The sequence below is a fragment of the Anser anser genome (genome assembly GCF_964211835.1).
Source record: "Anser anser genome assembly, chromosome: W".
Taxonomy (NCBI): domain Eukaryota; kingdom Metazoa; phylum Chordata; class Aves; order Anseriformes; family Anatidae; genus Anser; species Anser anser.
The window spans coordinates 14,040,336-14,067,367 of NC_139731.1; the positions used below are offsets into that span (position 1 = coordinate 14,040,336).

Below are 27,032 nucleotides of genomic sequence, written 5' to 3' on the forward strand. Positions count from 1 at the left end.
TCCTGAGTGAACTGCATACGGACAGCTGGAGGATGACGAATCAACAGTTTGGATTAATAATGCTATGCTTTACCCTGACCTTGATGCAATTACAGACTTCAAAGGAAACTTAGATACTGTGGTTGTGCACGGAGCTGAGGTGTTTCACCATGACATCTAACCGTGCAGTCACAGTATAGCGCAATCACTGGAACATCTCAAAACAAAAAGGACCTAAATCTCTCTACTTTAGTTCTACACGGAAACAAAATATTTTCAAAAGATGAATGGAGTTGGAATGATTCTCTTCAAATGGCTGAACTTCAAGCCACGTCTGGCCAGACAATACAAATCAGTTGCCGAATAACTAATGGATCTGCTTACAATAGGCCGACTGAAATTAAGACAATTTATGCTGATTCTACCAGACCACAAAATTATAGTACTGATTGTACCAAAATAACTGAACCAAATTTTGATTGCTGGTACAATTTTACTTTCACCAAACCTATAATTGTGTACTGTCTTTGGGGTTACAGAGGCACAGAATTACTATTTGAATTTATGTTGACTGCAAAGGATAAGAAGCCTCTGCCCTCGCAGATATTTGAAAATACACCAATTCGGCCTTACGTTAATCTGACTCCTTCCATCTTCAGCACAGGTCCTTACATAATTTAAAAATGTGGGACAGCAACAAGTTCTTTTTAACCCTATCTGGTCTCTAAAAAGGGTAGATTGGGAACAGGATTAGGTATATTAAATAACTGCTACTACAGATGACCTAAGGAAATTGGAACGACCAATGAAATCATCCTTATTGGCCTTAGGAGCAAGTCAATGGCTTCTATCAGACATTTTACCCCACTGAAAACAAACTGAAGAAAATGATCATCAATTAATTGTAAATGCCCTTGGAAAAACTCAGGGCAATACCTCCCTTGCCTTGAGCTGCATCCAAGCGCAGTTATGGATACAATCTGTAGCAGCAGCTATTATTAGAGAGGGAGAAAGAGGAACTTTACCCACTGAAATTCAAGAATTGATTCGGGATAATGCTTCAGAATTTGAAAAGGAGTTTCAAGCATGGTGGCAATTAGCCAACTTTACCTACTATGCAGAAAGTGATAAAATTGTTGCCTTTATACTTACCATAAGTAATGCCACCATATACAATGTATATCCAATCACTGCATTAGGACTCAGTCATAATGGAACTATACTTTATCCTAAGGAGCATAAAGTATGGGCCCATCAAAATTAATCGGCTACACCCCTTAACGCGAAACCACTGCTCTCCCCCCATCTACCTATCTGGTGATGTGTTGTGGTTTAACCTGGCCGGCAGCTAAACACCACACAGACGTTCGCTCACGCTCCCCCCTCCCTCTCTGGGATGGGGGAGAGAACCGAGAAAACTGAAGCCTGTGGGTAGAGACAGTTTATTAGGACAGAAAATAAAAGAAAATAATAATAATAATATGTACAAAACAAGTGATGCACAATACAATTGTTCACCACCCGCTGACCGATGCCCAGCCTATCCCCGAGCAGCCGGTCCCCCCACCCCTGCTAGCCACCCCTATATATTGTTTAGCATGACGTCAGATGGTATGGAATACCCCTTTGGCCAGTTTGGGTCAGCTGTCCTGGGTCTGTCCCCTCCCAGCTCCTGCTGCACCCCCAGCCTGCCCGCTGGCAGGACAGAGCGAGAAGCTGAAAAGTCCTTGGCTTGGTGTAAGCACTGCTCTGCAGCAATTAAAACATCAGTGTGTTATCAACATTCTTCTCATCCTAAATCCAAAACACAGCACCCTACCAGCTACTAGGAGGAAAATTAACTCTATCCTAGCTAAAACCAGGACAGTTATCCACCCCTTATTCCATACCATTTATGTCATGCTCAGGTTACACCCTTTCCAATACATTCCAATTAATCACCATTTTCATCTATGGTATATAGAATGTCCACTGAGTTTGCATAGTCCATGACTGACTTCGGGCTCCATCTGTCACAGCAGTCTTTCAGGGCAGAAGAGATGGTGTGTGATGTTGGATTGTCACACGTTGAAGCCCATTCTCGTTCCATCACATCGCTTTGCTTGTCCAGTTCTATCAAAATTCATTCAGCAGTATCTGTGTGGTTGTTACTGTGATACCATTAATAGGACATTGACATATAGTAATGTAATGTATGTCATCATGGTAGTGATGACATACAGTATTATATAATAATTAACATAATACAATTCAACTCATGGGCTATTCTCACCCAGTATTAAATCCCCTTGAGGTACACACCGGACCTCCCCATTCTTTTGCATTACCCACCGAGTGCATCCAGGTCCCTGAGCAAAAGCAATCCCACGAATGGGTTTGCCTTTTCCTGAGGCAGGAGTACCCCAGACTGTTTTACCCAGCATGTTTCTTACATGCACTACAGGAACTTTATCCCCTTCTACAGTACGTAACAGGTTTGATTGGGCAGGTCCAGCTCGGTTGGCAGATCTCCTAGTATTGACTAACCAGGTGGCCTTTGCCAAATGTGTATCCCAATGTTTGAATGTCCCAGCACCCATTGCTTTCAGTGTAGTCTTTAACAGTCCATTGTATCTTTCAACTTTCCCGGAGGCTGGTGCATGATAGGGGATGTGATACACCCACTCAATACCATGTTCTTTGGCCCAAGTGTCTATAAGGTTGTTTCGGAAATGAGTCCCATTGTCTGACTCAATTCTTTCTGGGGTGCCATGCCGCCATAGGACTTGCTTTTCAAGGCCCAGGATAGTGTTCCGGGCAGTGGCATGGGGCACAGGATATGTTTCCAGCCATCCGGTGGTTGCTTCCACCATTGTAAGTACGTGGCGCTTGCCGTTGCGGGTTTGAGGGAGTGTGATGTAATCAATCTGCCAGGCCTCTCCATATTTATATTTCAGCCATCGTCCTCCATACCAAAGAGGCTTTGACCGTTTGGCTTGCTTGATTGCAGCACATGTTTCACAGTCATGAATAACCTGTGCTATAGTGTCCATGGTCAGGTCCACCCCTCGATCACGAGCCCATCTGTATGTTGCATCTCTACCTTGATGGCCCGAGGTGTCATGGGCCCATCGGGCTATAAATAATTCACCTTTATGTTGCCAGTCCAGGTCCACCTGAGCCACTTCAATCTTAGCAGCCTGATCCACCTGCTGCTTGTTTTGATGTTCTTCAGTAGCCCAATTCTTGGGCACATGAGCATCTACATGGCGTACCTTTACAACCAGGTTCTCTACCCGGGCACCAATATCTTGCCACAATGCAGCAGCCCAGATGGGTTTGCCCCTGTGCTGCCAGTTGTTCTGCTTCCATTGCTGTAACCACCCCCACAGGGCATTTGCTACCATCCATGAATCAGTATAGAGATAGAGAACTGGCCACTTTTCTTGTTCAGCAATATCTAAAGCCAGCTGGATGGCTTTCGCTTCTGCAAACTGACTCGATTCACCTTCTCCCTCAGCAGCTTCTGCAACTCGTCGTGTAGGACTCCATTCAGCAGCCTTCCATCTCCGATGCTTTCCCTCAATACGACAGGACCCATCAGTGAACAGGGCATATTTCTTCTCATTTTCTGGTAGCTTGTTGTACAGTGGGGCTTCTTCAGCACGAACCACCTCCTCCTCTGATGATATCCCAAAGTATTTGCCTTCTGGCCAGTCCATAATCACCTCCAAGATTCCTGGGCGACTGGGGTTTCCTATTCGAGCCCGCTGAGTAATCAGTGCAACCCACTTGCTCCATGTAGCATCAGTTGCATGATGTGTAGAGGGGACCCTTCCTTTGAACATCCAGTCTAGTACCGGCAGTCGGGGTGCCAGGAGGAGCTGCGCTTCAGTATGGACCACTTCCGAAGCAGATCGAACTCCTTTATATGCTGCCAATATCTCCTTTTCGGTTGGAGTGTAGGGGGCCTCAGATCCTCTGTATCCCCGACTCCAAAACCCCAGGGGTCGACCTCGAGTTTCCCAAGGCACTTTCTGCCAGAGGCTCCAGGTGGGGCCATTCTCCCCGGCTGCGGTGTAGAGCACATTCTTTACATCTGGTCCTGTTTGGACTGGCCCAAGGGCTACTGCATGAACTATTTCCTGCTTAATTTGTTCAAAGGCTTGTCTTTTGTGGTCCGATGTAGTCAATCTGCCAGGCCTCACCATATCGAAATCCAAACCATCTCCCCCTATTCCAGGGAGACTTTACCCTCATGGCTCTCTTAATTGCAGCACAGGTCTCACACTCATGGGTGACCTGTGTGATGGCCTCAGTGGTCAGGTCCACCCCTCGATCACGAGCCCATCTGTATGCGGCATTCCTCCCCAGATGTCCTGATGTTTCATGGGCCCATCGAGCTACAGACAGCTCACCCTTACATCCCCAGTCCAGGTCCACCTGAGCTACTTCAATTTTCGAAGCTCGATCCACTTCTTCATTGTTCCGATGTTCTTCTTCTTCCGATGTGGCAAGATTCTTAGGCATGTGAGCATCTACGTGACATACCTTTACATCCAGGTTTTCTACCTGGGCAGCAATATCTTGCCACAGGGTAGCAGCCCAGATAGGTTTACCTCTGCGCTGCCAGTTGTTCTGTTTCCATTGCTGCAGCCACCCCCACAGAGCATTTGCTGCCATCCATGAGTCATTGTAGAGACTGGCCATTTTTCTCTTTCGGCAATCTCTAGGGCCAGTTGTATGGCTTTCACTTCTGCATACTGACTCGACTCACCTTCCCCTTCCATGGCCTCCACGACTCGTCATGTGGGACTCCACACGGCAGCTTTCCATTTCCGATGGCCCCCTACCATGTGGCAGGATCCGTCAGTGAACAACACATACTGCTTTCTGTCTTCTGGCAACTCATTATATGGTGGTGCCTCTTCAGCACGGGTTACCTCTTCTGTTGGTACTCTGAAATCCTTGCCCTCCGGCCAGTCCATGATCTCTTCCAGGATTCCTGGGCAGTTGGGTTTTCCCATTCAAGCCCGCTGTGTAATTAACACTACCCACTTACTCCATGTAGCGTCGGTTGCATGGTGTGTAGTGGGAATTTTCCCTTTGAACATCCAATGTAACACAGGTAGCCGTGGGGCCAAGAGGAATTGTGCTTCTGTACCAATAACTTCTGAAGTGGCTCAAACCCCCTCATACGCTGTTAATATTTCCTTTTCAGTTGGGGTGTAATTGGCTTCTGATCCTCGATAGCCCCGGCTCCAGGACCCCAGAGGTCGACCTCGAGTTTCTCCTGGGGTTTTCTGCCAGAGGCTCCAGGTGAGCCCATACTCCCCAGCTGCAGTGTAAAGTATGTTTTGCACAGCTGGTCCGGTACGGACAGGCCCAAGGGCTACTGCACGAGCTATTTCTTGTTTGATTTGTTCAAAGGCCTGTTGCTGCTCGGAGCCCCGCTCAAAAGAGTTCCTCTCTCGAGTCACTCGATATAGAGGACTCACAAGCTGACTATAGCCTGGAACATGCATTCTCCAAAATCCCACAAGGATTGTGGGCGAGGATGGCGACGTCCATCCTGCCATTTTACCCCCAAGAACTGGATTTCCTGTGCGGGTCCCTTGACCTTATTCTGTTTAATAGCAAAGACTGCTTTCAGGAGAATTTGAATTTTCTTCCCTTTCTCAAAAACTTCTTCTGCTGTGTTACCCCACACGATGATATCATCGATGTACTGCAGGTGTTCAGGAGCTTCCCTGTTCCAGTGTCGTCTGGATCAGTCCATGGCAAATGGTAGGACTGTGTTTCCACTCCTGGGGCAGTCGATTCCAAGTGTACTGAATGCCCCTCCAAGTGAAAGCAAACTGTGGCCTGCATGCTGCTGCCAGAGGGATGGAGAAAAATGCATTAGCGATATCAATTGTGGCATACCACTTAGCTGCCTTTGATTCCAGTTCATACTGGAGTTCTAGCATGTCTGGCACTGCAGCACTCAGTGTTGGCATGACTTCATTCAGGCCATGATAGTCCACCGTTAGCCTCCACTTGCCATTAGACTTTCGCACTGGCCATATAGAACTACTAAAAGGTGAGTGAGTCTTGCTGATCACTCCTTGACTCTCCAGATGATGAACTAACTCATGGGTAGGGATCAGGGAGTCTCGGTTGGTGCGATATTGCCACTGGTGCACAGTTGTAGTCACAATTGGCACTTGCTGTTCTTCAGTCCTCAGTAATCCTACAGCAGAAGGGTCTTCTGAGAGACCAGGCAGAGTAGACAGCTGCCTAATCTTCTCTGTGCTCAAGGCAGCTATGCCAAAAGCCCAGCGGTACCCTTTTGGATCCTTGAAGTACCCTTTCTTGAGGTAGTCTATGCCAAGGATGCACGGAGCCTCTGGGCCAGTCACGATGAGGTGCTTTTGCCACTCATTCCCAGTTGGACTCACTTCAGTTTCCAATACAGTTAGCTGTTGGGATCCCCCTGTCACTCCAGAGATACAGATGAGTTCTGCCCCTTGCTGGCCTGATGGCATTAGGGTACACTGTGTGCCTGTGTCCACTAGAGCTTTATATTTCTGCGGTTCCGTTGTGCCAGGCCATCAAATCCACACAGTCCAGTGAATCCGGATGTCCCTCTCCTCTACCTGGCCGGAGGCAGGGCCCCACTAGTCCTGGTTGGAGCATCTGTCAATTAATTCTTCCAAATGTGAAGCAGAGGTCTCTTCGTCAGGGTCAGGAGTAATACTAGCCCTTCTACTGCCTCTGGGGGACTGCCCAACAGAAACTGGGGCAGCGATCCTCCTAGGGGCCTCTTTTCTTGCTGCTGTATCTTTCCACAGTTCATGTACCCGAGCAGCTAGGGCCGAGGTCAGTTCACTGTCCCACTTCCTCATATCTTCCCCATGGTCACGTAAATAAAACCACAAGGTAGCCCGTGGTGTGCGTCCCGGATTGACGGGAGCTGGAGCTCCCTTGCTTGAGCTGGAGAATGCTGGCACTTAATGGCTGAAAGATTCTTCCATCTTGGTGAGGAGGAAGTTATGTGTTCTTCTAACCATTGGGACAGTCTCTTCACGGCTGAAATACAGGCCCGTACTGGAGCAGAGAGATTTTCTTCATGTTTATGGAGCTGGTTGGACATAGTATCCACTGTTGGCCCCATCCCCTCCTCCCAATCCATTGCTGCCAGTGTGCTGGCATGTGATGAGGGTGCAGCCCGTACCAACTTCCGCCACATGGATGCTGTGCACTGGACTTCATCAGGGTCTTTAGGTGTCTGGGCATTGTCCAAATCACTGTAAATCATCTCCAGTACAGCTAATTCCCGCAGGTGCTGGAGACCTTTATCCATAGTGGTCCACTTGCCTACTTGATATACAATATCTTCCTTGTGGGGATACCTTTCCTTCACAGCTGACAGGAGACGCCTCCAGAGGCTGTAGCCTGGTGCTCCATCTTCAATTGCTTTGTCAATGCCTGCACCTCTAGCAAGGGATCCCAGCTGCCTGGCTTCCCTGCCCTCTAATTCCAGGCTATTGGCTGCAGTGTCCCAGCACCAGAGCAGCCAGGTGACAAGGTGCTCACCTATACAGCGACTGAAATCTTTTCGCACATCTCGTAGCTCACGCTCATATAGGTTTCGGCTAGATACTGCTGTTTTTGCAACATCTTCATCTTCATCCTCCTGCTCCTCTGATGGCTCGGCCTCGTCTTCTCTATACCTAGACCTAGCAGAAGACCCTCTGCATTCTAAACGACCTGACTCTCTATACCATTTTTTCACCTTGGTTATGGGTGCAACCGACACTGGTACAGTTTGTTTCCCTGGCTCAGCCTTGGGGCCCATTTTAGGGCTTGGAATGGCTGCTGGGCCTGTCTCAGAGGTTTAAGTGGAGTTAAGAAGGAGGGGGAGAGGTGCTCCAGGCGCTGGAGCAGAAGTCCCCTGCGGCCTGTGGTGAGGACCATGGTGAAGCAGGCTGTCCCCCTGCAGCCCATGGAGTACCACGGTGGAGCAGGGTTCCGTGCTGCAGCCCGTGGAGGAGACCACGGTGGAGCAGGTGAACCTGCACCGACGGAGGCTGCAGCCTGTGGAAGACCCCTGCCAGAGCAGATTCCAGGCCGGACCTGTAGCCTGTGGAGAGGAGCCAACGCAGGAGCAGGTGACCTGGCAGGAGCTGCTGCCCGTGGGGGATCCAGGTTGGAGCAGTTCGCTCCGGAGGGATGGACCCCGTGGTACGGACCCATATCTGGAGCAGTTCTTGAAGAGCTGCTGCCTGTGGGAAGCCCACGCCAGATCAGTTCAGCAAGGACTGCATCCCGTGGGAGGGACCCCACAGCACAGGGGACGAGAGTGATCAAGAAGGAGCGGCAGAGAAGAAGCGCTGTAGACTGACCATAACCCCTGTTCCCCCATTCCCCTGTGCCACTTGGGGGGAGGAGGTGGAAGAGGGTGGATGGGGGGGAAGGTGCTTTTGGTTTCTTTCCTTTGTTTCTCACTTCTCTAGCTTGTTAGTAGTAGGTAATAAATCTTACTGTCTCCCTACTCTGAGTCTGTTTTGCCCGTCATGATAATTGTTGAGCTATCTCCCTGTCCTTATCTCAACCCTTGAGCCCTTTTCATCATGTTTTCTCCCCGTTCCTCTTTGAGGAGGGGGAGTGAGAGAGCGGTTGTGGTGGAGCTCGGCCGCCCACCCGAGTAAAACCACCACACAATTGCTTGGAGATGGCATCCAGAACAAGCTTTTCCAACACCTTTCCAGGGACAGAGGTGAGACTGACTGGCCTGTAGTTTCCCGGATCCTCCTTCTTGCCCTTCTTGAAGACCAGAGTGACATTGGCTATCCTCCAGTCTTCAGGCACCTCTCCTGTTCTCCAGGACCTTTCAAAGATTCACAGATTCACAGATTTCTCTAGGTTGGAAGAGACCTCAAGATCATCGAGTCCAACCTCCGACCTAACACTAAGTACTCCACTAAACCATATCCCTAAGCTCTACATCTAAACGTCTTTTAAAGACCTCCAGGGATGGTGACTCCACCACCTCCCTGGGCAGCCCGTTCCAATGCTTAATAACCCTTTCGGTAAAGAAGTACTTCCTAACATCCAACCTAAAACTCCCCTGTCGCAACTTTCGCCCATTCCCCCTCGTCCTGTCACCATGCACGTGGGAGAATAGACCAACCCCCACCTCTCTACAGCCTCCTTTCAGGTAACTGTAGAGAGCGATGAGGTCGCCCCTGAGCCTCCTCTTCTCCAGGCTGAACAAGCCCAGCTCCCTCAGCCTCTCCTCGTAAGACTTGTTCTCCAGACCCCTCACAAGCTTGGTCGCCCTTCTCTGGACTCGCTCGAGCACGTCCATGTCCTTCCTGTAGCGAGGGGCCCAAAACTGAACACAGTACTCGAGGTGCGGCCTCACCAGAGCCGAGTACAGGGGCACAATCACTTCCCTCGACCTGCTGGCCACACTGCTTCTTATACAGGCCAGGATGCCGTTGGCCTTCTTGGCCACCTGAGCACACTGCTGGCTCATATTCAGCCGACTATCCACCAATACTCCCAGGTCCTTCTCGGCCAGGCAGCTTTCCAGCCACTCATCTCCCAGCCTGTAGCTCTGCTTGGGGTTGTTGCAGCCCAGGTGCAGGACCCGGCACTTGGCCTTGTTGAACTTCATGCAGTTGACCTCAGCCCATCGCTCCAGCCTATCCAGATCCTCCTGCAGAGCCTTCCTGCCCTCGAGCAGATCAACACACGCACTTAGCTTGGTGTCGTCTGCAATGATAGATGATAGAGATAGATATATATAGATATATATATAGATAGATATATATAGATATATAAGATGATAGAGAGCGGTTCGGCAATCACCTCTGCCAGTTTCCTCAGCACACGTGGATGCATCCCTTCGGGGCCCATGGATTTGTGTGTGTTGATCCATGCGCTGATTTGTGTGTGTAAGGGCTTTATCTGCATCTGCTGATGTTTCAGCCACTGTGAACATGCTGGAGTGAGGGAGCTGTCATTCCTCCTAGCAAAGGCAAGTTCCCAGCCTCAGCCCCCTGCCCAGGATCCGCCTCTATCCCTGTTTCGGTGCTCTGGACTGGGTTCCTGAAGTGGCTGTGGTACAGGGCTCAGAAGAAGGGTACGGAGTCGTTTTGACCAGGCTTGATCCAAGAGTGCCGCTGACTGTAGCGACAGCTCAGCTGCAGTTTGTTTTTTCCAAAGCTAGCCTGCTGCTGTCCTACTTTTTATAATTCACACAGAAGTAGAGGATGTTTTTTTCTCTGGCTGGCATTGTGAAAGAGCATCCTCTCTCCCGTGGCTCCCAGCTTGAAGGGAAGTGTTTCTCATCCCCCCTGCCCAGCTGCTCGTGCTGGATGGAGCTGGCTGCGCTGAGCCTTTCTGCACAGGGCTGAGCCCTCTGCCAGACTCCGGGGCTATAAATGGACCTGGCCTCTTCCACGCCCTCCCAGCACCACAAGATGTTGCAGGAAATCGGAGCAGGGCCAGGCTTCCTCTGAATTAGGAAAACAAACCTTCCTACCGCTGCCTTGTGGTAGGACCTCTGTAAGTTTTGGCTTCGGGGGCAGCTATCTGTGCCCCCAGGAAGGCAGTGTTGCGGAGCTGCAGATTTGCGCTGTGAGAGCGGGTGGTCCCTGACTTGCATGCCAAGCTGGGGCAGACCTGGAAGAGCTGTCACCGGTGGCCACCTCATGCACGGCACCAAAGATGTCTGTCTGATCCGAGTGCTATGCCCTGAGGGAAGGCCAATGGTATTGCTGCTGGCTGCATCCTGCTTTCACATCCGTATTAGGCACTTAATAAAAGAAGCCTGACTTTTTGCACAAATCCCCGTTTGCCTCCCTTAGCTTTGGGATTTATGACAGAGATCCTGGGATCTTTGAGCCTTACGTCTCTCCTGAAAGGTGGGGAGGATCAGCACCGTCTTGTTCAGCAGGCACTGGGACCAGGAGTGTGCAGACCAAGGTGACTCAGGGAGTCAGTAGCTGCCCTGAATTTTAAACTGAAGTCTTTTGTGTCAGCTTGAGCAGAGTGCTACCCCCCGTCAGGCCATTCATTCCATGCAGAATACAGGTCTGTATTAAAAAAAACTAATTTGTAGTCTCATGTTTAAGAAACGGAGTCTGAAAGTCTCCCAGTTATGTGCTTCAGAGAGGCTGCTAGGCCAGGTTCCTGTCTGGTGGCCTTTCACTGAGCAATGGTTTTGCATCCTTCTGGCTTGGCAACACCTAGAGGCTTCCTTACCTGCTGGCTATTGAGTCCTCAACAACCTGCAGGCCGTGGTTAAGGGAACAATTAATATTCAAAAGGTGTGAGCCTGGTTTGTGGTTTCCAACACCTGCAGTTCTGCTTCTGGTTCAGTTTTTGCTGGGGCAGCAGATGCTGTCTGACACTTTTGGCTGTTCAGGGTGCCTGGCTTCTTGTTTTTTTCCTCTACAGTGGCTTGGTTGTGCTGCAGATCAAGTGGGTTGGCAGAGCAGGTGGCTGGGCGGTGTGCAGGGAGCAGTACGTCTGCTCTTTTTTCAAGTGAGCTGCAAAATGTAATAACCCAGTCCGCTCATAGTGCTTATGGTTTGCTAAAACCTCCTTTCTATCTCTCTGCTGGGATCGCAGTCAAAATTTTGCAGGGATGAGGGATAGATGAAGTGTTTCCTTCACCCTTTCCCCACTCCATCAAGCTGCTGGGGCAAAGGTATCTCTGTGGAATCAATGAAATGAAGTTATTGTATGTAGATGTAGCTGCCTGATGTTGTTTCCTGTGGTTAGCTCTGCTGAAGCTGGGCCAGGCATCAGATCCTGTGGGTTTGCCAGCTCGACTTGGAACACTTCAGGGGAAACTTGGCTGGGAGGAGTTTTTCTGCTTGCTCTGTCCCTCCCAGATGTTCAGGGAGGCTGCTTCCCCCAGTTCTTCTTGGACTCACGCAACCTGCCTTCTGCTGAACACTTAATTCCCAGTTCTTCACCAAAGGATACATACAAGGGTGTTTCTTGAGTATACGTCGCTGTTCCTCTGATTCTGGAACATGAAGCCTGGTTGGGATTTTGCTTGTGATAGCTGCTGCTCATCTGAAGCCCACAGTTTCTCCCCATCTTCCCATTCTTGTGTGTGCTTGTCTGGACTGGGAATATTGGTTTCCACATCTCGCATTTGATGTGCCTGGGATTGGTATGTACTGATCATCTTCATAGCCCTTATGCCTTGTGCTGGACTCTGCATTTCCTACTGAGTCCTCAGTGGAGCTGGGGAGGGCAGCGTGTGTCCTCCTCAGGACCTGTCTGAACCATCTCTCACCACGGATAACCCTTACAAATGCTCTGCTGACACCAGTATCTTTGCCTGGGCCAAGCTGTAAAGACTGTTGTTGGAGGACACTGCCTTAGGATGCTGTCAACCTGTCTGTTAAAACAATTGCTTTGAGATTTCAGAATTTTCTGCTTAAGAAACTGTGTAAGCACTATGGTAGCGGTATCTCGTGGGCAACTCATTGGTGTCCTTTGCAAGAACTTCTTGTTGGCTGGTGTCACAGTGGCTGGTTCAAACTGCACCCAGATCCCCCACAAGTGCCAGGGCAAAACATGGTTCAGATGGCAGCATGTGAGCACGGATTTGGTGTGCTGCTAATCCCCCCTCAGTGCTGGGATGCGGAGTGCAGCCATCCTACTGCTGGCATGGTTGTGCTACCACACACATGGCTTTGAGACTCTGTCTGGCAAAGCCAGTGGTGTATCTAGCAGGTGTCTGTGATCGGGTGAGGGGCTGGGAGGGTTGGAGCAGAGCATGAAAGTTAGCATCAGAGCTGTCCCATGCGAAGCTCCACAGCTCCCTGCATCATGCCACGGCGGGGTATCCCGCTGAGATGGAGCAGCACAGGCTCCGAGGGGACAGTAGTAGGGCTGAGTGTCCAGCTGCCTTGAGCCACATCCTAATGAGAAAGGGGGACAGAGAAGCCAAGCTGTATGGTGTGCACGGAGATGATGGAGGGAGACATCTGCCCAAGCAGAGATTAGAAATACCCTCTCAGTGTGAGAAACATCTCAGACAATTTTCTTCAGACAGGATCTTCTGTGAAGCTATTTAATTCGTGATTACAATGGCGGGCGTAGCCAGGATTGTGTGTAGGGAGCTCAACTTCAAAATCTATTCCTTCCCAGGACTGAGTATGATCTGTCATTTTTAGAAATCTAGAGAATCCAGACACAGTTGCTGCTGGAAATAGCAATCAGGGACAAGGCCTTTTCAATCTTTCTAGGCATCTGGGTGCAAATCCAACAAAAGCCGAGTTTCCAGAACTTAGTCAATTGCTTCCTTACTGTCTGATCCTCTCCACCCTTCCAGAAGAGGAAGGATGCCAAGGAGTGTGAAATTTCCACTTAATTCCTAGAGTCCACATTAGCCCTTGCAATATTTCTGACATAAAGTGATTTCCTTGATCAGAGTCAATATTTTCAACAATTCCATACCTGGGAGTTATTTGTTCTAGAATTACTTTAGTTACTATGTTCGCAGTAGCAGATACTGAAGGGAAAGCTTCCACCCACCCTGACAAATGATTGACCAAGACTAATAAGTATTTAAATCTACCTACTCTAAAGAGCTCTGTAAAATCTACCTGTACATTTTGGAAGTGTTGAATTCCTGGTTCTCGCCCTCCTTTGGGCTGACTGCAGATAATTTTCCTATTTACCTTTTGACATACTACACAACTCCTGCATGCTTGTTCAGCCAGAGTATATATATATTCCTACACATACATATTTCCATAGCACAGCGTCACACGATGCTTGAATTCCCCAATGACCCTCTTGATGTAAAACAGTTAATATTTGCCTCATTAGCACTTTATTCAGCATTTCTCTCCCCTCGGGGAGTATCTGTTTTTTCCTTTGGGCTTCGTGACTCCTAATTCCTTAAAAACCTCTTTCTCTTAAAATATTTTAGTTCTTTTTGGTTTTGGGTAGGGGTAGCTCAAAAATTCCCTGAATCCTCTCTGGATTTAGTCTTCATTCCCCCTCAGACACCAGATGCCCTAAATACTTGACTCCTCTTTCTACGAATTTTAATTTATTTTCCAATACTTTCATGCCCTGTTTTCCCAGAAAGCCGAATAGCTTGTTAGTGGCTTCCTTCACAGCTGTTTTCTCCTGTCCTGACAATAAAGGATCATCCACATATTGTAACAGTAACACCTCCTCTGGAGATTGGAATTGCTCCAAAATTTGTTCTAGAACTTGCCCAAATAAATTGGTGGCCCTGTGAACCCCTGAGGTAAAATTGTCCATCTGTATTGTTGCTTCCACCCCCATTTCAGGGTCTTTCCACTCAAAGGCAAATATATCTTTGCTCTCAGGGCCTGAGAGCACTCCATTAATAACACTGTTATTCCAGCCTAACAATTTACTATTTGAATGCCCAATTTCATTATCAAATCCTTTCCCAACAAGTTAGTCCCTGCCTCGGGTGCATAAAATAATTGCCCAGTGATCATTCTATCCCTAGTCTCAGCTTGGTGTCCCCAAAAAGTGGCACTGTTATCCCAGTCCCTTCTACCCCCATCACTTTTTAGGGTTTCATTAGTTAATTTAAGCCCTGATACTTTACAGACCAGTAATGACCTAGCTGCCTCAGTGTATTGGGTTCACATGGCAAGGTTCTGGTAGTGGAGGGGGCTGCAGTGGTAGCCCCTGTGAGAAGAATCCAGCAGCTGCCCCATGTTAGATAAATAAGGGCCAGTTTCAGCCAGCTCCAAAGGGGCCCACCGCTGCCCAGAGCCAAGCCATGAGCAATGCAGTTTAAATCTCTATGAGAGCACATCCAAGAAAAGGAAAAAAACTGCTGCACAACAGCAGCTGGGAGAGTGAGGAGTGAGAAACCTCCCTGCAGACACCAAGGTCAGTGCAGAGGAGGGGGAATGCAGTGCAGAGGTGCTCCAGGTGCCGGAGCCGAAGCCCCCCTGCAGCCCACAGAGAGGCCCCTGGTGGGGAAGGCAGACCCCCACAGCCCATAGTGTACCACAGCAGAGCAGATCTCCACACTGCAGACCATTCAGGAACAGCCCAGGAAGGTCGGCACCCCATGAGAGGGACCCCACACCAGAGCAGCTCCCAAAGAGCCCGTTTTTCGCTGCCCATGGAGAAACCCACACAGGACCAGCCCAGGAAGGTCGGCATGAGAGAGAGAGTTAGGGGAATCTTATCAAGTAGAGATAGAGTGCTGACGGCATGAAACTAGGACTAACTATGGTGCTTGTGCAAATTAATTAAAGCAAGAAGCCTTGGGCCCCTTTACCAAGGTCAGTCTCTTAATAAGAGTGTGAGCCTATCTTAAGAAACTGGTAGAAACTGCTCCTGTGGATGGACAAGATCCAAGAAGCAACTGAGTCTGCGCAGAGACAAGAGGTCAACTAGCGGTGATGAGGAAGAGTCATCAATCTTCATCCCCACGACCCCCGACGACCACCACCAGAATACACTGCGCAAGCACAGATGGGAGGAGTTTATGGAAATGACTCCTTGGAACTAATTTTAATACGAAGCGGGGACAGGTTATGAGTATGTATAGGCGTATTGTGAAACTTCATGCATATGTAACTCTTTACTGCATATAACCAAGGCAAGTTGCCGCGTCAGGTGCGCACGACTTTGGCGGGACTACCCCCCGTGCCGCCCAGCGCTGAATAAACATACCTACTTTACAATCTTACTGATTGTGGAGTCTGTTTTCCGCAAGTCAGGCACCCCACAACAGAGCAGGGGGGAGAGTGACCATGAAGGAGCAGTGGAAACGAAGCACCACGGACTGACTGCAGCCCCCACTCCCGGCCCCCCCCATGCCACTCAGGGCAGGGAAGAGGTGGAAGAGAGTGGATGGGGGAAGGTGCCCCCAGCTTGTTTCTTTGTTTCTCACTGCTCCAGCCCATCAGCAATAGGCAATAAATTTTATTAATCTTCCTATGCTAAGCCTGTTTTGCCCGTAACGATAATTGTAGAGTGATCCCTATTGAGGTACACTTGAGGAACCCTTGAGGTACACTTTTTCATTTATCAGGGAACTAGCTTTCTGAGAAGCCCCGATTATAACAGCAATCTCTCCTCCTTCTTCCACTCCAGATACTCCTATTTGAAGTGGCTGGTCTGGCCACACTTAAAACATCTTCTCAAAGCCTGTCCCTGCTAGGATTTAGGCTGCAACACAGGTAGTTTTCCTTGCCTGCCATTCCTTTGTCTCTCTTCCTCTCCTTTCCATCCTGAGCCCTCTATCTCCCCCTCTGCCTCACTACCCAGTACACTGTGAATACCATTTGTTTTGCTCTCTGCTTTTCCTTCTCATCTCCCCTCCTGGCGTGCACCTTCATACTACCCACACTGTTCACTCCATCCCCCCACCTTCTGGAGCTTTTTCTGCATATCTGGCCAGGCTTTAATCACAAAATGAACTTTCAAGAGCCCTTGGGCTACCGGGTCCTCAGGATTCATCCACGAGTACTTTCTCATTCTGACCCCGAGTCTCTCATATGATTTCTATGTTGTGGGTTGTTATTATCACAGCTAGATAAGCAGATATTTTTGCTCTATCGGAATTACTCTCGGTCTGGAGGGGGGGGAGGGTGTTAGTTCTTTCCCATTCTTGCATAGCTGCCTGCTGAATCATTCCCCTCCTAAACATTCTTCTCCAGGGAATAACATACTCAAGATTGACATTTCCCCCCCCGGAATACAAATTAGGCCTTAGAAACGGATTTGACTGTTCTGCTAGGCCCTCAATTAAAGACTTCATTTCCTTCTTAAAACTCCTAACCTCTCTGCTGGTAAGGGGGGAGTGGCACCGGCCTCACTTCGGCCCTGCACGGCCCTGAGGCCCCAGCCTCCGCTCCTGCCGCTCCGCACTCCCCGGCGTGACTTCTCCAGGGACAGCATCAATTGCAGTCCCTGTCTCCCCTCCTGGAGCAGCTGCCGCTGCCTCCGGTGCAATATTAGGATTACAGGGAGCATAACTTGATTCCTCCTCCGAAAATGGAACCTTATTGTTTTACATATAAATTTCAAGCCTGAATTTTGATCAGACCTGTATTTTGGCCAAAATACTGAAGTTCCTTTTATTAGCTTTTTAGGCCAGACAATTACGCAATATCAAACCATTTTCTAATTATATATATTTTTTAATCTTTTCCCCTAGTTCTTGGGTTGTTTTTCCAAATCCTTATCATTCTCTCCAAAGGGCTATCTTTAGGCACAATCCCGGGGTCTCCACCCCCACCCTGCTGACTCTTGGAACCCTTAATCCCCATCTCTTCCGGACATGCTGCTGTGGACTTGATCACCCACAGGGTACCACACGCCTTCACCTAGGATTAGGACAGAGGTGGGGTGTACTGCCGAGCACCTCACTTCACCGTGCTCGGGGTACCGTACACCTAAGGGCCCAAACCCCCGAGACTCTCTTTCGCTCGTCTCTCTTTCTCTTCGTCCCTCTCCAGCCAAGGGGACCTCTTTCGTCCCCTCGCGGGACTACAGCACCTCGGGGATTGGGACTCCACACTCGCTTCGCACTGAAAGTGCGTCTCATTCACACTCCACACAAGAGTCTCCCAGAACCCAGCCCGAGGCAAGATACGGTAAAGTTTCCCTTACCTCGGTCCGTGCATGGCTTCCCGGTCCGGGTTATCAGCAGTAATCCCCGTGTCTGTTCCCGATCCAGGCTGAACTATCTCTGGGCTGTGTCTGTGTATGTCAGTGCTGGCCTCCCTTCTCCCCAGAGCTTCGCAGATCCTGTCTTCAGATTAACAGTCTCAGTCCTTTGCCAGCCATACCGAGACAACCCACCACCCCCGACGGGACCGCTGAAATCAGTGGGGTGCACCTTCCTGTCTGTGGTGGCAAGAAATCTTCGGCAGGCGACAAGACCCCGGACGAGCCCCCAAATTGTGAGAAAAATCTCAAATAATTTTCTTCAGACAGGCTCTTCTGTGAAGCTATTTTATTCGCAATTGCAATGGTGGGCGTCCTGTCAATTAGGAACACATTTTAGTAAACTAATCATAACCTTTTATTCCCTATTATCTGACACCTGATCACCTCCCCTGTTTCCTCATTGGCTGAGTACTACAGGTTCACAAGCTACTTGACGCTCCTCTATACCATATATGTACAATTTTTCTTTTTTTCCACCCTTTACTTTCTCCTTTCTTATGTTTTGAGAACTTGTGATCTTTGTTTTACTGTTCTCACACTGCTCATCCTGTTTTTCTCAAGCTTCCACCTTATTTTGGAACAGTGAGGCCTTCTACTGTCCACTTATCTACTTAGCATTTCTCCTTGTTATGACTATACAACTACCTTGGAATACAGAAAATTAGTTCTCTACTGCAAAAACACAACTTAGTTTCTCACATCGGTGATATGGCACCTGCTGCAGTCCTCTGCTGTCTCCCTCTGTCAGGCTGGGAAAGCGAGCCAGCCAGTCTGCCCCGCTCCGGTTTATCAGAGGAAGGGCAACGCCTGTCTGTGCTCTTTCTTGTCACTCTTTTCCTCTGTCACTGCTCTGGAGGGAAGGCAGAGGTAAAGGAGCAAATTCTGTCTGGGGTGGTGGGAGTCCTGGTGCCTTTGGCTGGATGGGGTGGTGGCAGCAACACCCGCAGCCTTTGCCTGGGGGGGCCGCGTAGGTCTCAGTTTCCCCTGCAGCATAGCAGCACTTTTGCCATGGAAGAGGCTGGGATGGATTTGGTAATGCTTGTGTCTCATCCAAGCTGAGCTGATGTCCCCGGAGCAATGCTTCTCCCAGAGGATGCCACAATAAGTTACGTCCAAGCAGGGAGGTATAATACTCCATCATTGCACTTGTGACTGCTGCGTCTCAGCCTTGGTTCCTTCCCTCCCTTCCTCCTCCTGGAGGACAGACCTCACACTGCAAATTTTCTAACAAACATCTTTTTTTTTTTTTTTTTTTTTTTTTTTTTTTTTTTTAGCAAATCTGAAAGCACTTGCAGGTGGAAGAGACTGGTGCAGGCACAGCAGTGTGCCAGGCACAGCTGTGGTTGTTGCAGAGAGCACACCAGCTCAGCCAGCCATTGCTGCCCAGCCAGGAGAGGAGCGAGGTGTTGGCTGTCTGCTCCTATCTCTGCTCCCCTGGGCTTCTGGTTAGGATATGATTTATGTCCTGATGGAACAAAATCTGAATTCTTCGAGCCTCTTCTTCATATAGTGCTGGGTGTTTGTGTTATCCATCCAAATGTCTAGCCATACAGAAAGGGCAAAGAGCAGGCTTGTGTATTCCTCCATCTTTTCCAAGTTCTGTGTTGTAATTTCCTCCACAATCTCAGTAATAAATATCTCCAGTCTCCCTCCACTGAGAACTGTGAAGGGCTGGAAATGCACTGCCTTGAAAAGTCTATTTGCTGATGGCAGAATGCCTGAGATGCTACTTCTAGGACCAATAGCAGGAGCTGCCGTTATTTGCTACTCACCCCACTGAAAACTTACCAAACCAATGTTTTGTTTCTGTGGAAGCTGGCTGAGGCTGTAGCAAAAGCAACCAGACAATAATGGTCATGCGATTTTTGTCTGTCATTCAGCTTGTTGCAGGTGGATTCTTAACTGCTGAAGCCTGAGTCTGGCATCACAGCAAGACGGAGATTTGGGGAATGCTGGATGTGGAACTGAGTCATAATTTTAATTCTGCCTTATTCTTGTAAAGAGCTGAATGCAAATCTATGCACTCTAAAGTTTGTGCCTCTTTCAGTGGGCCAGATAAAGAGTTTAAAGCCCCTGTAGTGTTGCCCAGATCCCTGCTCCCTGCAGAGAGAGAGAGAAAAAAAAAAAAAAGCCTCTTGGCAGCCTCAAGCTTTTTTTAAATGAGACAAATGCCTGGGGTGCCTGTCTGCCAGAGCTTCCAGCCTGTACATCGAGTCCCTTTTTAGCATGCTTCTCCATGCATCTATATCTGGCTCCAGTTCCTTGCTCGGGGAACATGACTTCATCATTGTTTTGGTATTTCCAGTGATTCAGCCTGGTCTGGGACAGGGAGGAGTCATTCCTGGTGCAGGAGGACAGGTGTTTGCGCATTGCTGGAATTCCAGCATGGTGCAGCCCCAGCCCTTCCACTGCCTTGACAGCTCTCCTCCAGTCCTCAGCTGATGCACTGCATTCCTGCCTGGCAGATGGTCTGGACACAGCTGGGAGAGGCACCCAAGCTCCTGCTTTTGGGGCCGATGGGGATCGCTGTCTTTGCTGCATACAGTCCTTGGTGAGGACGAAGGAAGCTGAGAGCAGTGGCATGTATGCCTGGGAAAGCCACAAGGAGTCTGCTTTATGAGTGGAAAATGAGCTTTGCAGAATGCTTATAACTATTTCCAGACTGCAAGCGTCCCATAATGAACTTAACTTCACAACAGCTGCAGAGACTTGGTGTTATGATGCTTATTTCACAGGTGGGGAAACTGAGGCACGGGACAGGGTAGTGGTCTGCTTGAGGTTTTACGCAGCTAGAGCTGGGAAAGTAAACTCCCATGAAGCAATGCTGACCATGCCTGTCCTCTCCGGTAGTGTCTGGATTCCTCCAGTGACCGTGGGCAGCAGGTCAGACCAAGGTGGAACAGTGCTTGTAGGGAGGAGCAGCTTCTAAAGCAAGACGAGTCCAGGCTGTACAGATTCCTAAACCACATCTTCCGTGGGTATCACTTTCTTCCATCTCTCTGGGTGTGGTCAGAAGGCAAAGGGGAGAACTTGCAGCCAGTGTTCCCCAGACGAGGTCAGTGCTTGTGGCAGGCTGTGGATGCTGCAGGCCTCTCACTTGTACCTCAGCAGGACTGCAGTTGCTGCCGATGCTGTAAACCTTATTGCAGCCTTGATCTAAACACTTTCAGATGCCTTATTTGAGCCTGGGTTGTTGTGAATGGTTTTAAAACTGTTTGGAACTATCCAGTGGTTAGCCATTCCCTGGCTGAGACCAATTTGGCTGCAGAAGCCTCTTGGTTGAAGATATGGCTTCAGTGTTGTCTTGCATAGCAGTGAACCAGTCTGTCACTATGCAGGAATAAATCATGAAGGCTCATCATGTTTGGAGAGGCAGCCTCTCTGTGGAGCCCCTATTGATGAACAGGTCCTTGGAGAACCAGTCCTGGCTGCATTTTGTTTCAGACAGACCTGGGGACTGGCACCTGGCACCAGATTTACTGTTGCTACATTGGGGAGTTTTCCCTTTATTTTTGAGCAAGAGCATCCCAGAGCTGGGAGAGTATCCCAACCCAAGCATAGCTGGGCTGTGCAGTGGTGGAGACTCTGCACCATGGAAGGGAAAAGCACAAAGCACCTTACTCACTGTAGCCTGGGGAAGGGATATCAGGAGGTGCAGAACAAGGAGTTTTAACCCCAACTGTCCTTCCCCAGTTTTCTGGGAACAGGGGACAACAGGTAATGCAGCCAGGCTGTTCTCATCAATAGGGAGCATTTTGGGCTGGCTTAATGCCTGGCTAGATGGGCCATGCTTGTAGGCATCACCAAGGCATAGACCTGTTACAGTGGGGTCCTTGTGCTCTCCTTGAAGCTAGGTTAACAGTATTCACCAATGTGATTGACCTAAGTCAGCTGTTTTCAACCTTTTTCTTTTGAGGCTAGATGGTATTTTTTCAGAGATCTCCCCAGCCTCTACAGTATACACATCAGTTGCTACCAAACTCTATGGACTCCCTGTTCTTTGTCACTGGTGCCACCCAGAGGTCACTGATGTGAGCTGTATGCCTGTCTGGCACCAGCTGTACTGAAAATAGGCTGTGCCCGTTTAGGTATGCACCCTGAAACAGTTCCTTCTCAGCCTCTTGCTGAGGTCTTTCAGTGCTAGTTTAGTGGGTGGTAGTTGAAACCTGCTGAACCCCTCTACTGCTGGTTCCAGCTGTGGGGACAAAAAAGAAAAGCCCCCAAACCCTTTGACACATTACTTCTTTGCTGAGCTAATCCCTATCCTTCCCATCTTCCTTATCTGGTCCAAGTTTCAATCCAGTTGATAAATTACCCTGAAATGGAAGGGAAAAGAAGAATCTTAGCAGGCGGTACCAGAGGCAGTGAACTGGAGAAAGATGGTAAATCCCAGTGACCGGGGAGCCCCTGTGCATGGGGAGATGGACAGTGAGGGTGGACTGCTGCCCCATGAGCTGGTCTCACACACACATGGATGGAGCAATGCTTTTCTTCCCAGCCGTGATGGGCTCCTGGAGTAGCATGCATCAGAGGAGGTGTGGGGCTGGAGTATCTCATGTTGGGCACAGGGTGGAAAACCGCATAGGTCTGCATTCCTGCTCTCAGTTGCTGTGCCTGGAGTTGTAGGAGCTGCAAGGGAGCATGGAGCTGGGTGTCCCCACGGCCGGTAGCTGCCCTCCCACCCCACTGCGGGAGAGGGCAGGCGGTGGAGTCGGCGGCACAGTCCCATCACACTGGCTTCTTTCTGAGCTTGCTCTAAATAGCTCTCTGTAACATGAGCCACATTTCTGCCATAGTCCTCTCCAGAGTGCATCTGTATTTACACTGGGGTTTTCATTAGCAATCTGGCTCTTGCACTGCTAGCAGCCCACAGCCCTCACTAGTCTCTCCTGCCCACATGCTGAGGGAGCAAGACGAGAACCCTGGCACCGCTGTCCCTGAGGAGAGGCAGGTGATCGGCAGCTGGAGGAATCCCTGAGCCGTCTCCCGTCTGGAAGAAGCGCCTTGTCATCATGTCCCACCATCCTGCAACAACAGGGGGGACTGCCGGCGGAGACCCCCCCCAGCCAGGCTCACTGATCCCCAAGACAGCACGGGGACAAGCTGGGTTTGCTTTGGATTATCGCTGGCTCTACATGCTGTGTTCCTCCTGCTGCTCTCATGCAGTTGCTGCTGTGCCTGACTCCCAGCCAGAGCGAGCTGAGCCCACCATCTGGGGAGATTGTATCTGGCAAGGTAGGAGCTGATCCCTTCCAGTTGTTCTGCTAAAAGTGGTGTGATCAGTCCTGTCCCACCTGGAGAGAGTGCTTCAGTTAGTAGTGCATATCCGGTTTGATTGTGCATTCTTCTGTGGCTCTGATGACCAAGCAGTATACTGCTACATGGGAAGAAAATGCATATATCCATCTTGTTTTTACCTATACACTGGCAAATCAAACCCTGTCTCCCTTTCTGCTCCAGCATGGTGCTCGGATACTCCAGAGCTCAGGTTGCCCAGGTAGGCGTCCAGACGGGCCTTGAATATCTCCAGAGAGGGAGACTCCACAACCTCCCTGGGCAGCCTGTTCCAGTGCTCCGTCACCCCGTTGTGGTTTAACCCGGCTGGCAGCTAAACACCACACAGCCGTTCGCTCACCCTCCCCCCTCCCTCTCTGGGATGGGGGAGAGAAACGGGAAAGTGAAGCCTGTGAGTTGAGATAAAGACAGTTTATTAAGACAGGAAAATAATAATAACAATAATAATAATAATAGTGATAATGGTAATAGTATTAACAATAATAATGTGTAAGAAAACAAGTGATGCACAATGCAATTGCTCACCACCCGCTGACCGATGCCCAGCCTATTCCCGAGCAGCCGGCCCCCCCACCCCGGCCAGCCACCCCTATATATTGTTTAGCATGACGTCAGATGGTATGGAATACTCCTTTGGCCAGTTTGGGTCAGCTGTCCTGGGTCTGTCCCCTTCCAGCTCCTGCTGCACCCCCAGCCTGCTCGCTGGCAGGACAGAGAAAGAAGCCGAAAAGTCCTTGGCCTGGTGTAAACACTGCTCTGCAACAATTAAAACATCAGCATGTTATCAGCGCTCTTCTCATCCTAATCCAAAACATAGCACCCTACCAGCTACTATGAGCTACTTAACTCTGTCCTAACTGGAACCAGGACAGATATCCACCCCTTATTCCATACCATTTATGTCATGCTCAGGTTACACTCTGTCCAATACATTCTAATTAATCACCATTTTCATCTATGATATATAGCAATCATGGTAGTGAGGACATACATTATCATATAATAATTAACATACTACAATTCAACTCATGGGCTATTCTCACCAAGTATCAAATCCCCTTGAGGTACACACCGGACCTCCCCATTCTTTTGCATTACCCACCAAGTGCATCCAGGTCCCTGAGCAAAAGCAATTCCACGAATGGGTTTGCCTTTTCCTGAGGCAGGAGTAGCCCAGACTGTTTTACCCAGCATGTTTCTTACGTGCACTACAGGAACTTTATCCCCTTCTACAGTGCGTAACAGGTTTGATTGGGCAGGTCCAGCTCGGTTGGCAGATCCCCTGGTATTGACTAACCAGGTGGCCTTTGCCAAATGTGTATCCCAATTTTTGAATGTCCCAGCACCCATTGCTTTCAGTGTAGTCTTCAACAGTCCATTGTATCGTTCAACTTTTTCAGAGGCTGGTGCATGATAGGGGATGTGATACACCCACTCAATACCATGTTCTTTGGCCCAAGTGTCTATAAGGTTGTTTCGGAAATGAGTCCCGTTGTCTGACTCAATTCTCTCTGGGGTGCCATGTCGCCATAAGACTTGCTTTTCAAGGCCCAGGATAGTGTTCCGGGCGGTGGCATGGGGCACAGGATATGTTTCCAGCCATCCGGTGGTTGCTTCCACCATTGTAAGTACGTGGCGCTTGCCGTTGCGGGTTTGAGGGAGTGTGATGTAATCAATCTGCCAGGCCTCTCCATATTTATATTTCAGCCATCGTCCTCCATACCAAAGAGGTTTTGACCGTTTGGCTTGCTTGATTGCAGCACGTTTCACAGTCATGAATAACCTGTGCTATAGTGTCCATGGTCAGGTCCACCCCTCGATCACGAGCCCATCTGTAGGTTGCATCTCTACCTTGATGGCCTGAGGTGTCATGGGCCCATCGGGCTATAAATAATTCACCTTTATGTTGCCAGTCCAGGTCCACCTGAGCCACTTCAATCTTAGCAGCCTGATCCACCTGCTGGTTGTTTTGGTGTTCTTCAGTAGCCCGATTCTTGGGCACATGAGCATCTACATGGCGTACCTTTACAACCAGGTTCTCTACCCGGGCAGCAATATCTTGCCACAATGCCGCAGCCCAGATGGGCTTGCCCCTGCGCTGCCAGTTGTTCTGCTTCCATTGCTGTAACCACCCCCACAGGGCATTTGCTACCATCCATGAATCAGTATAGAGATAGAGAACTGGCCACTTTTCTCGTTCAGCAATATCTAAAGCCAGCTGAATGGCTTTTACTTCTGCAAACTGACTCGATTCACCTTCTCCCTCAGCAGCTTCTGCAACTCGTCGTGTAGGACTCCATACAGCAGCTTTCCATCTCCGATGCTTTCCCACAATACGACAGGACCCATCAGTGAACAAGGCATATTTCTTCTCATTTTCCGGTAGCTTGTTGTACAGGGGGGCTTCTTCAGCACGAACCACCTCCTCCTCTGATGATATCCCAAAGTATTTGCCTTCTGGCCAGTCCATAATCACCTCCAAGATTCCTGGGCGACTGGGGTTTCCTATTCGAGCCCGCTGAGTAATCAGTGCAACCCACTTGCTCCATGTAGCATCAGTTGCATGATGCGTAGAGGGGACCCTTCCTTTGAACATCCAGCCTAGTACCGGCAGTCGGGGTGCCAGGAGGAGCTGCGCTTCAGTACCGACCACTTCCGAAGCAGATCGAACTCCTTCATATGCTGCCAATATCTCCTTTTCAGTTGGAGTATAGCGGGCTTCAGATCCTCTGTATCCCCGACTCCAAAACCCCAGGGGTCGACCTCGAGTTTCCCCAGGTTCTTTCTGCCAGAGGCTCCAGGTGGGACCATTCTCTCCGGCTGCGGTGTAGAGCACATTCTTTACATCTGGTCCTGTTCGGACTGGCCCGAGGGCTACTGCATGAACTATTTCCTGCTTAATTTGTTCAAAGGCTTGTCGTTGCTCAGGGCCCCATTCAAAAGCATTCTTCTTACGGGTTATTTGGTAGAGCGGGTTTACAATCAGACTGTAATTTGGAATATGCATTCTCCAAAACCCCACGACACCTAGGAAAGTTTGTGTTTCTTTTTTGCTAGTTGGTGGAGACATAGCTGTTATCTTGTTGATCACATCCATTGGGATTTGACGATGTCCATCTTGCCATTTAATTCCTAAAAACTGGATCTCTCGTGCAGGTCCTTTAACTTTATTCTGTTTTATGGCAAAACCGGCCTTCAGAAGGATTTGGACTATTTTCTTCCCTTTCTCGAAAACTTCTTCTGCAGTGTCACCCCACACAATGATGTCATCGATGTACTGCAGGTGTTCAGGAGCTTCCCCCTGCTCCAGCGCAGACTGGATCAGTCCATGGCAAATGGTAGGGCTGTGTTTCCACCCCTGGGGCAGCCGATTCCAAGTATATTGGACTCCCCTCCAAGTGAAAGCAAACTGTGGCCTGCACTGTGCTGCTAGAGGGATGGAGAAAAATGCATTAGCGATATCAATTGTGGCATACCACTTGGCTGCCTTTGATTCCAGTTCATACTGGAGTTCTAGCATGTCCGGCACTGCAGCACTCAGCGGTGGCGTGACTTCGTTCAGGCCACGATAGTCCACTGTTAGTCTCCACTCACCATTAGACTTTCGCACTGGCCATATGGGACTATTAAAAGGTGAATGAGTCTTGCTGATCACTCCTTGGCTCTCCAGTTGACGAATTAGCTTATGGATGGGACTCAGGGAGTCTCGGTTGGTGCGATATTGCCGCCGGTGCACAGTTGTGGTAGCGATCGGCACTTGCTGTTCTTCAACCCTCAGCAACCCCACAACAGAAGGGTCCTCTGAGAGGCCAGGCAAGGTAGACAACTGTTTAATGTCCTCTGTCTCCAAAGCAGCTATGCCAAAAGCCCAGCGGAACCCTTTTGGGTCCTTGAAATATCCTCTTCTAAGATAGTCTATGCCAAGGATGCACGGAGCATCTGGGCCAGTCACAATACGGTGCTTTTGCCACTCATTACCGGTTAGACTCACTTCAGCCTCCAATACAGTTAACTGCTGGGATCCCCCCGTCACACCATAAATACAGATGGGCTCTGGCCCTTTATAGCTTGATGGCATT

The 27,032-nt window shown here is 49.4% G+C and overlaps 1 protein-coding gene across 1 annotated transcript; it reads right to left on the minus strand.

Moving 5' to 3' along the window:
* LOC310888782 (uncharacterized protein) lies at nucleotides 1-27,032 on the minus strand. Its single transcript, XM_083815863.1, has 2 exons — nucleotides 25,186-27,032; nucleotides 1-3,481 (listed from the first exon to the last, which is right to left on the minus strand). The coding sequence occupies exons 1-2, from the start codon at nucleotides 27,029-27,031 to the stop codon at nucleotides 2,235-2,237; spliced, it is 3,093 nt and encodes a 1,030-aa protein (XP_083671989.1). The 5' UTR covers nucleotide 27,032; the 3' UTR covers nucleotides 1-2,234.